Here is an 11,148-nt window from a genome sequence, read left to right as displayed (position 1 = left end):
TATAGGAGTGTGTGGTTAACACCCTGACAATGGTCCTAAACAATGGTTAGGGTTTGAATGCTTCATTATCTATTCATGAGAAATTCCACTATCACAACTAGTCTTTATTCAGCCTCTGGCAGTATCTGTGTAAAGTCAAACGCCTGCCGATACTGTCGTTAGGTCTCGACAGTGCTCTCCCTACTTCTGAAAAACGAAATTACAATGAATACCTTCTGTTCTATCGTAAACATGGTGACAGGAAGCAAAGAAAATCAATTAGAGTATATACTGTCTTGTGTAAATGGAGCCTTAAATAAATCTACTGTGAAACATATCGCCCCAATGATAAATGCTGCTGAACTCTTTACCAAAAATGATTTCTTTTTATCAAAAAGCGAAAAATTTGTCAGACTATTGAATTAGTAGACAGTTGTATTAAAATGAGGAACTTTAGATCATTTATGCTTATTTATATCCCAAATCTAGTGATATGTGAAGCAGAAATTGAAAATGATTGCCAGCTGGAATGGAATGTGGTGTTTGCAAGCACATGGAAACATGTGCTTCCTTTTTCCATGTGCATGCATTTTACCCTTTACCGTGCGATGAATTCAGACTAGCAGTGCCCAGGGCAATCCACATGAATTATTGATTAAGCATTCATGTGCCTGGGAGCTCGAGACTGACGCCTAGTCAACAGGTGGTTCAGGCATGTCCATTGTTCAGGGCCATTGTCAGCACACACTCACATACACATCATTGGTTCCTGTGCAAGGTTCACAATTTTTGTACAGAGGGTTAAAATTTGACCAAAATCTGAAACCTTACTTCAAAATCAATCTTAGATTTAATGAAACTGATTTATGCTTTCACATTCAAATTACCTTCAACTAAATTGTACATTATTCAGCTATTATTTATATCAATGACAGTTTTATCGGATGAATAGTTTTTGAACTATTAATGATCAAAAGTGGGAAATGTTTTTTGAAACACCTAGTACATGTACATTAAGTACTTACAGAAGTAAAAAACGATGATACATGTACATGTATAGGCAATGCACACAAAGGACTGTACTTATCAAACATATGGTTCACAAACTGTATACATGTACTGGTATACCCTTCACAGTAAAGCAATCTTGATTTGATGACACACCCCCCCCCCCCCCCCCCCCCCGTTAAAAAAAAAGAAAAAGAGAGAGATGATCATATGGAATGTTCTAGATTACATGCACAAGTTCCTTTCCATCATGAAATTGTGCACTCAACAAGCACTCAACAAAACACACATACACAAATGTATGGAGACATGGGTGCTGGATATTGCTTTTGTTTCAGTTTTTGAGGTATTGCATGTCCACAAACGTGGGTATTTGTGCATGTGTGTGCACATGGACAACAATCGAGTGGAAGAAAAATATTTTTGAGTGACAGCACGTCATTGAACCATTATGACTTTAATAGCATACAAGTTTTGGTGGTCTTATTGTACATGTACATGTATTACCCCAAATACATTGTTAAAATGGCACATGTACATTTTGCATGTACATACTGCAAACTTCTGGAATCAACCTACACTCTGCCCCGTCCCTAAGAACAAAACAAAACAAAACAAGCATTAGCATGGCTGTTCTTAATCAATTGCTTTTGAATGAGCAAATACACATCTACCGCCCCCCCCAAAAAAAAGAATAAAATGTTGGTCATGTGCTAGTTTCTATGTACATGCAAATGTATATATGCATTTGTGTAAGAGTGTGTGCATTCTACATTGTGACAAATTGGCAAATGTGTCAGGAACCTTCATAACACTCTCAATCATTACATTTACTTCACAGAGAGGAAATCTTTCATAATCAAACTGCTCTCAGTGTTGTCTACTGTGTGCCTTCATCTGAGATTGGTCAAAGCTCCGCTCCAGCGGGGATGCATCAGTTAAAAACCATGGATCCAAGAATCCAATGCCACCCTCGACAGACACAAAATTGACATTATAGTGCCCTGGCCCAGTGCACTAAATGCCACATCAGCATCACTCTCTTCAAATTATGACACTTGTGACCCAAAAAAAATTTGATGCAAGCTAGTTTATTGTTAAAAATTCATGGAGTATAAAATGTTAGTTGTATAAAAATGTACCAAGACACATCTTAAAAGTACATTTACAGAGAATATTTTCTTTTCTTTTCTTTCAGTCTCATTGATTGTACAAGATCATAAAAAGCATGCTGAAGGATGACTTCTAGACAGAGTATCAAAAGGTTGAATACAAGATTGGTCAAACAGATTCCAGTCTATACTACTACAATGTCTAGGAATTCTGGTCACTCTGACAACAGATATGTTAAAAGCATTTTCATATCCAATTACGCACTAATGGGAGGGAAACGATGTAGCACATGGCAAAAGGCATTGCTTTTAATATCTCACACCTTTATCACAGTAAGACCAAGCAATTCATCCACAGACCAGTCATAAGAATAACTGCTGTAATACCATGTATCTCAAAGAATATTAAAACTTTTACATTTGGTCCTTGTCATATACATGTACAATGTACATAAAAATGTTAATATGATGCAAATATCAATAGATTATTCTGTTCAGATTAAGATTCTTTGTGATAAATACCTTAAAAATCTTTGTAATATGATGCACTTGATGCAAATCAAATTTCTGAAAACTTGATATGAAAAATTACCCAAATATACTTCTCTGCATAGTTTTGCTTTAAAGCATATGGTCTAAATATGTGTAAAAATAGAGGGCTCTCTTTCTTTGACAAGCACACATTTTTTTTTTCATGGCACACTTTCTGAATGCATAGACAAAGTATTGTTAAACAACTAGAAATGAACACACAATTTCAATGTAAGCACGCAATCAAATGAAGTCTAAATGCTCATGTGAATAAGTCCTGTTGTCCGGGAAACTGTCCATCCTCTTGCTAGCCGTTCAGGCAATGGACTCATCGTTATCGGGAGACATTGGATTGGAGAAGGCCTTGAGGTTGTCATCTTCCTCCCACTTTGGACCCTCGTTGGCGCCCTTCTCTTCCACGACGTACCGCGGTTTGGCAGCCTCCACCGGCTCCACCTTCACCTCCGCTGGACTTGCGTAGATGTTTTCCTGGAGGATGAGCAAAACATGCTTTATATGCTATATTCAAGAGTTTCGCAAACACTGTCAAAGAAGACAGGTACCAGCATTAAACATGTTTCTATTGCAAGCAGTTAAGATTCTTTGGAGAGACTCTGTGCTCGTAACAATAATGAAAAAAAAAAGTCATTAAAAGCCCCTAATAATTGACATTTCTCTCCACTGAATAAAATCAAGAACACAACTTGGCTTCAACCATTCTGTGTATGACTGCGGGGGAGGACTACACTTTGTCAGTTGATATCCTGAATAAAAATTCTTATCATGACTACACTGGACAGGATGTGATAAGAGTATGACCTCTTCATCTCTTTCTCACACTTTGACATCTACTGTAGAAGTGAACATTTTCATGCGACTAATTTTTCCTGCTTGTTTGGGTAAGAAGAGTTTCGCATGTTTTTAATTCCACCAAATCAAGACATCAACTACTGGAACATACGGCAGGCAAAAATATTTGCATGCTTTTATTTTCATGCTAGTTTCTGGTTGTGCAAAAACTTCCACTTTTACAAAACACCATCAGAAGATATGACTAACGCAGCTCATACTCGGTTGACCGTGAACCATCATTCAGAGCTGGGTGTGTCTATCCTCCCTAAGTGAGCAAAGTCAGTTGGTTCCAGTTACCTTGGTGGTGGTGTACATGGGATTGTCGAAGCCCCTCAGCGAGGAGTCGTAGGCCGGGTTGGAGATCTCCTGCATGAAGCCGGGAGGGAGGCTATGAGACATCTCGATGTCTGCATGGAGGGGCTCATCCTTGGCACCAAATGAGCTGTTCGGAGGAAAACAGGTGCAACAAAATGTCATGGCAACAGCATCGTAAAATTTGCTTCTCTCTAATAACACTAAATGTGATTATTTCGTGTTCTGATCAGTCAAGTCACTCAAAAATATATCCCCTCTCTTGTCTACATAATGATGACTGTGACTGTAGTCTATGACTGTAGTCTTCTGTGCTTATTGGGATATGGAACCTCAATCCTATTCAGGCAACTCCGGTTATAACAAAGTCCTCAGGACTGACAGTTGTCTTTCATTATATCTCAATTTCATCGTACGTGAAGGGAATTTTGCACCATAGACTTTAGTGATAAACATTTGGGGACCTGGAATTTTCACTTCGGTGTATAATTCCTATGGCATACACCATGATACCACATGTGCAGAGACAAGGTCATCCCATTCATTTTCTCTTCCCTACATCTTCGCTGACATACTTTTCAAAGCCGGGAGCATTAAGGTATGATGGGTAAAGCTCTGGACCCTTACACAGGAGGACCAGTTATTCAACCATATTACATCATACAAAGAACAAATATATGGGCAATCAAACTTGAATATAGCACAGAACTACTTTCAAAGACATATTTAAAATTTCTACTATAATGACACTAAATCAGCACCCAATTGCTGCAGTTAAAAGAAAAAGAAAGATATAACAACGTGACCTTTCATTGGGGGGAAGAAGGGAAGAAAATTACAGAACACAGAATATCTTCCATTATCAAACTTACTTTCTTCTCAAGAAGAAGAAGATGAGAGTGCTGAAGATGCAGACCACCACAACCAGGCCGATGATGATGCCGGCAATACCCCCACCAGAGACTCCTGAGATAGGATGGATAGGAATATTGCAGTCACTTTATCCGATCATAAGAGTTCAGGGTTTCTGAATGTGCACAAGTAGCTGTGGCAGCAGTCCCCAGGCTGCTGCCATGGTGACAGTTACTCTCCCTGGCAACTGGTAATTTATTGCATGGGCAGCTACAGTAGCATTACTGGCTATGAAATCTTGAAATGTAAAATTTTCTCTTTTGAAGAAGACTCTTTCAGTCCATGGGCCACTTCAAAATGTCATAAGCATTCAAAGGTACTTTAACAAAATGCAGGGGAATATTTTCACTTAATGCTGAGCTTTAGATCAACTATCTCACATTAATTACAAGTACATAATCACTGCAATCTCTCATTAATTACAAGAATATATTCATTGCAGTCTCACATTACATAAAAGCAAATATCCACTGCGTAATGAATATCAAATTTTGTGGAAAAAAGAGAGCTTGGACTGAGATGCTTTTTTACACCTGTTTTGTCAATACCACTTCAATAGAAGGCGAGGGGGATCCACACTACCAGTATATGCAACGCAAATTAACCCATTAAACAATGAGATTCTGAATCTCCCATTGACTAAACACAGGAAGTATCAAGTTTCTGGACACCATGGTTTAATTGATCTCACCTCCAGACAACCCTCCAGTGCCTTTCTCCGAACTCTGCATGTTGACATTACTGACACCGTAGTCATCAGCATCTGTGCGGAGGAGAAAATGAAAAAAGGACAGAATATTCAGAGCCTTGACAAAAGATATGAAGAGGATTTCATTCCCTGGTACGGTGGTATAGATACCATACATATAACATCAGAATCACCTGTTTCAAATCAATTTTGGTATCTTTGCATTGGTGGCAGCTACAAGAAGGAATCTGTAGGGACTGTCAACAGGAATACTCACTGGGAAAATAACATAGCGCTGTCGTAAAAAGTCATTTAAATGAGACAGAGATGAAAGACCAAATCAATGACTTTTGCTTTCTGAATTATGATGAGCAACATAAAACAATTTCAAAGGCTTTGGCAAAATTTTGACAATGATAACAGGATATAAAAGAAACTTCATAAATTACATTCAAATGATATGGATCTCTGTACTGCAGGGAGAGGGCGTGGGGAACTCTTTTGTTGTTCAAATTTCTACTGCAACCAGATTTCCCAAATGCTTTGCTCATGGGAGGTCCAATATCTGTCAGAATCTGTTGCCAACATTGGAACTAACAAAACATGAAGAAGAAGAAGAAGAAGAAAAAAAAAAGAGACCACTTACTTGCAGAAAGGTCACTCTGGATGTCTTGAGCCAGACTGACAGCTGCCTGACCACTGCTGCTCCCTGCGTTGCTGTCGGTGAAGACCATCTGGATCTTGTTGCTGCTGGTTTTTGACATGTACATGAAGACCTCTCCAGTGGCTTGGCGTTTCTTCTGATGGCCACAAGGATCATGAGAGACATAAATAGGTCGTATTCAGCAAAATATATTCCAAAACAAAGCAAAACATTTTTTCACCCTCCTGCCCTTTCCTTTGAACCGGGTACTGCCAGTACAACTTCCCCTTCTCATAAGATGTCATGCTCAGACATAATATATGTCACAGACTCCTATGCCCCAATATGTCAATATACAAGGGAACCTCACCATAGCGAGGACCTACAAAAAATTAACATTTACCTTGTCATATCAAGTTTCTCGGGGTACAAACACAAACAAATATAGCGATTTGGGATCGACATAATCACCTTGTATAGGAGGGTTTTGTTATATCTAACCTTTTTATAATGACATTCCATCATATTAAATAGGCACTTCAGGTCCTTGTTATATAAATCTTGATAGTTGTGATATCTATTAAGGTATGTAAAATGTGCAACAAATGACAAACTAATCACAAATCAATGAAAGGAGCTAAACCATGCACTCAATAAAGAAAGAAAAAAAATCTACGGATACTTTTGATTGGCTGGAAAACAAAACAGCAAATGACTGCTCAGAACCATGCGGAGTTTATTTCTTAGCCCTGTCTGTGCAAAGGACTGTGGAGGCAGTGTGCATATAAACATTATAGGGTTCTCTGCACCAGTCGGTACTCAAAGCACACAAGAGTTTATTGCAATCAAAAGAATGGACCCTCTCTTGGTGCAACACAATTAAGTCGCAAAGAACACAACAAAACTCACCCTGGATGAACTCAAACCAAACTTGCTCTCAATCTGGCTCTTTGTGGCTTCATAGTTAAAAGACTGAGGGTTGTAGTCCATAGTGATGAGAGCACCTGAAACAAAGATTACATTATGTCACCTTATTACAGAGGAAGCACCAAAAGCACCCGATCTGCATTCTAGGTCAACACGTTTGCTGAATTCATCAAATGTATGTCAGTGAAATTTGCTGAAATTATCATTCTGTTTCATCAACTGCTTCTATGATCCATTATCTTCTTACTAGTTTGAGGCATTTTCACTTCAACCGCATTTACTTTCGCAAGTCACATGTGACAAGAGTATTCCAGATGAAATAGAAGCTGCTTGACACTTAAAGGTACTGCTCGGCAATGTTTAAAGTTTGTATAATCTAAGCTGTACGATCTTAATACAAGCTACAAGTGTCTCTCATATCATCAAAGCCTGAAGCTATTAAAATCAGAGGTTAATAATAAATGCTAACATGCTTCTAAAAGTTAAGATCTGTCTGTGACTGGATTTACCAGACTAAAGTACTTCCCATAGATAGTAGTGCCAGAAGAAACAATTCAGCAATCACCACATGTGTAATGTGGTTTAGTGAAAATCAAAACTGACCACATAAAGGACAGCAACTTCCGGATGGAGTGACTGCATTCCTGCACGCTATTGCTGGACAGCTGCCACTTCTTAACCCACATATCTTTGACCGTACCTGGACATAAAGAGAGAAAACATGTGCACATATAAAATATCTCATTAAGTATGTCTGTGTCATCACTTGAACACAGACAAAGACACAGACTGAGAGAGAGAGACACACACACACAGACAGTGGAATACACACACACAGATACACAGACACAGATACAAATAATGATAATTTCATGTCACAATGGATTTCAAAGGCATCTGCCAGGCAATGTTTTCAATAAACCGTTCATTGTGAGATGTATCCTCCATGAAATTTTTGACAATTGTCTACAAGATACTCCTGATTCCTGATTGCCCCCCCCCCCCAAAAAAAAAGTTTACATGAGGACAATCACACAAGTATGGCATTCCTGCAAATCTGAAAGTGAAATTTTGAAGCTTTCAATCTTTCTTCCATAGTACATTGCCCATAACAATCCATCCATTTTCAATCACAAGTTTCCTTTCACAGAAGAGACTATCTTGGGGGCAGATCTGAATCAAGCAGATGCTAGGACAGCTAAAAACATACAGGTAGACAATAACAGTGGCAACAACATGCTGTGAAAACATAACCTACGATGTAAATGGCAATGTCAATCACACTGTCAATGACAATGACACTTACAAAGTCAAGACAAAATAAAAAAAAAAATGTCAATTAGAGAGGCAATAACTGGCAACTTCCATAATGACGGCAATGTCAGTGATAGCGGCAACAAGGAAAGGCATGGATATGCCAAGGACAAAAATTAAGGCATGACCCCTTACCGGTTCCACGTCGTTTCCACACTGGCATCCTGTTAGGTCCCCACACTGGGTGTTCACGAGAGTAATGGTTGGGTTGTTGGAGAGAGAAAACTGCTGCTGGCCTGGTGGGGAGCTGATGAAACTGGCAAAGGAGCTAGTGGAAGAGTAATCCTGGGAGGGAACAAACAAACAAACAAACAAACAAAAAATAAAGGAGTAGGAAGATCATGTCATGCTCTAGCATTTAGCATTTGAATTCAAAGGAGACAATCCTCAATCTAACAGAAGAACAAAGAACAAGAAATGTCCTTTAAACTGTTAACACAAAGATTTGCTATTCACCAAAACTTTATACTGTTTGTGGTGTCATACTATACCATTATCAATTGCTAAGATACCTACCTAAAGTTTTGGTTGGCCTAATGCTCTGATTGTATCAATTTTATCAGAAGTGGCACTTCCTTAACTGTATAAGGTCCCTTGTAAGGTTTACAATTTCACTTCAAGAAATCAGTTCAAATCTGGGAAAAACAGTAAAATATCACCACAATTCTCTCAACTATTGTTATTCTTTTTTTTCTATATGAAAAAATGCCACAGAGTAACATATATTCCAGTTTTCATTCTTGTATGTTTCCCTCTCATGCCGATCAATCGCCTCCTTTTGACAATTTCAGCGGGCGTAAAAAGCCTGCAGTTTTGATCACGGTCAGAGGTTGCTAATTGTGGCTTGGACAGCTGTGTGGATATGTCTCAGCTTACTCTTTGACTTTAGACAAAATCAGAAGGTTGCATAATATCATCAGATGAGTGGCAGAAAGGAACAGTCAGAACAAGTTTACACCAAACCAAACTAGTCTTTCTTGCACCAAACCAAACTAGTCTTTCTGTCACCAAAATCAAGCAATGACATACCACTCCAGAAAAGCTGACGGTGCCAATGGAGGTGCTGAGATCGACCCCGACGTAAAAGAGCTTGTCGGTGGGGAACACGACACTGTCAAACTGGCATGGCACGTTCTCTGTGTCCACCGGTATGGGACCTGATGGCCCCGCCCAGTTCACTGGGTCAAACCAGTTCTCTGGAGTGTTGCTGGTGAACGTTTGCTCTGGTGGTTAAAGGGTACATACACACACAATATTTCAGGTACCCAGAAACATAACTGCATTGCTTGACGTTTTGCTGAATTTCCTTGACAAAGAAAACAAGCAGCTTCTTTAGGATTTTTTTAATTTAAAAAAAAAAAGATAAAAACATCATAAAGTAAACATTAAGATGAACAAAAACATGCCTAGAGATGACCAAACACTGTTTTAATCACATCACATCTTATAACAAAAACAAGAGAAACAACAAAGAGAGAAGTATAAGATTTTTTAAAAAAATACTTTCGAGTCTTATTCCCAGAACATATTTCAACAAAATATGCTCAACCAAAAAATTTCAGAGACTACCATTTCATGCATAACTTTTTTATGTTCTTCCTTTACACTAGTACAGTTATCACTGTTGTAAGTAATCCTATCCCATGTTCCATACCTTCTCCAACACACTCTTGATCTGCCTCGGAATCATCTGAAAACGCCAGTCGAAGGTAATTGTTCAGCACGAGGGCGCCATTCATTGGAAGTATAATCTCCCTAAGGGTTGTGTTGGTCTGCATGAACACTGCACTCATCTGAAACAAACAATACCAGATCAAATGTATTAACCTGCAACATACATTCTCTTGAATTTATGCCCTCTCATCTATAGATACATGTATCAGCACTAATAATGGTTCAAATTGTTCATTGCATACTGTAAAACATGATATATTCGCGGCATGAAATTTTCGTGAATTGGAGCTGACAGCCTTTTTAGTGGCATGAAATTTTCGCGAAGTGTCACTGGCATTCAATGCATATAGTGTAAACAAGAACTTTCGCGTGCATTTTAATTACGCGAATCTTGGTGCTCGCAAAATTCGCAAAATTAAAGTGCACGCGAAAATTCCTCATTTTACAGTACACCCTGTTCCATTTTCTGTATTGGTGCATCATCCTAAAAAAAATATGGGCTTTATCATGGACTTCCAAGTTTATATCCATTTTCTTTACTACAGAGAGCATTTTTTAGGATCATAGTTAAAGTGAACAAAATCTGATCAGCAAATGGCCCATAAAAATAACAAAAAATGGCATCTGTCTATCAATGAAAAAAAAAATGTGACCAGAGAATGAAAATATTATCGGTGCAACACTCCATGAGGCTTTTTCCCACCTTGGTGAAGGAGAGATAATGTCTGCACTCTAATCATTCAATTGAGATATGCAAGAATTCTCACAAGCAACTAGTAATGATTAACTTTTGGATAAACTGGCTATAGGGTTTTTTTTTCAGAGAATTATAATGTATCATCTGAGACACATGTTCATAATGACCTGCATAAAATCATCACAGTCACAAAAAAAGAAGCAAAAAACTTGTCTTCGCTCATTCAGAAGGAATTAAGAGCACTTTTTGAAAATAAAAAAAATTAAAAAATTGAAGCGTCACAGGCAGGAGGGCAACCAATGGAATGATTTCTTCTTTCCATGACAGATTGTACTGTACATCTATTAATTGTTGCCTTGCCAATTAAGCATGGCTGCCAACTCTCACGCATTGAGTGTGAGACTCACTCATTTTGGTCCTTTCTCACTCTAAAACTTTATTTCATTTGCATGCATTTCTATTGATCTCACTCATTTTGACTCCTAAATTATAGCATTGG

The 11,148-nt window shown here is 38.4% G+C and overlaps 1 protein-coding gene across 1 annotated transcript; it reads right to left on the bottom strand.

The window, feature by feature from the left end:
- Positions 1-2,741: 2,741 nt before the first annotated feature.
- Positions 2,742-10,071, bottom strand: LOC139714066 (protein amnionless-like; the record flags this gene model as incomplete). The annotated part of the gene is made up of 10 exons (XM_071625792.1): positions 2,742-3,119; positions 3,780-3,924; positions 4,667-4,760; positions 5,398-5,469; positions 6,041-6,194; positions 6,947-7,041; positions 7,568-7,664; positions 8,414-8,563; positions 9,308-9,501; positions 9,933-10,071. Coding segments are annotated over 10 exons (1,314 nt in total), but the record flags the coding sequence as incomplete, so codon positions are not given.
- Positions 10,072-11,148: the final 1,077 nt, after the last annotated feature.

Source organism: Diadema antillarum, unplaced genomic scaffold (genome assembly GCF_040938485.1).
Source record: "Diadema antillarum isolate AM-2024a unplaced genomic scaffold, OU_Dant_1.0 seq00002153_RagTag, whole genome shotgun sequence".
Lineage (NCBI taxonomy): Eukaryota > Metazoa > Echinodermata > Echinoidea > Diadematoida > Diadematidae > Diadema > Diadema antillarum.
Note: the sequence above shows the minus strand (reverse complement) of the source record. Positions and strands in the feature narration are given on the sequence as shown.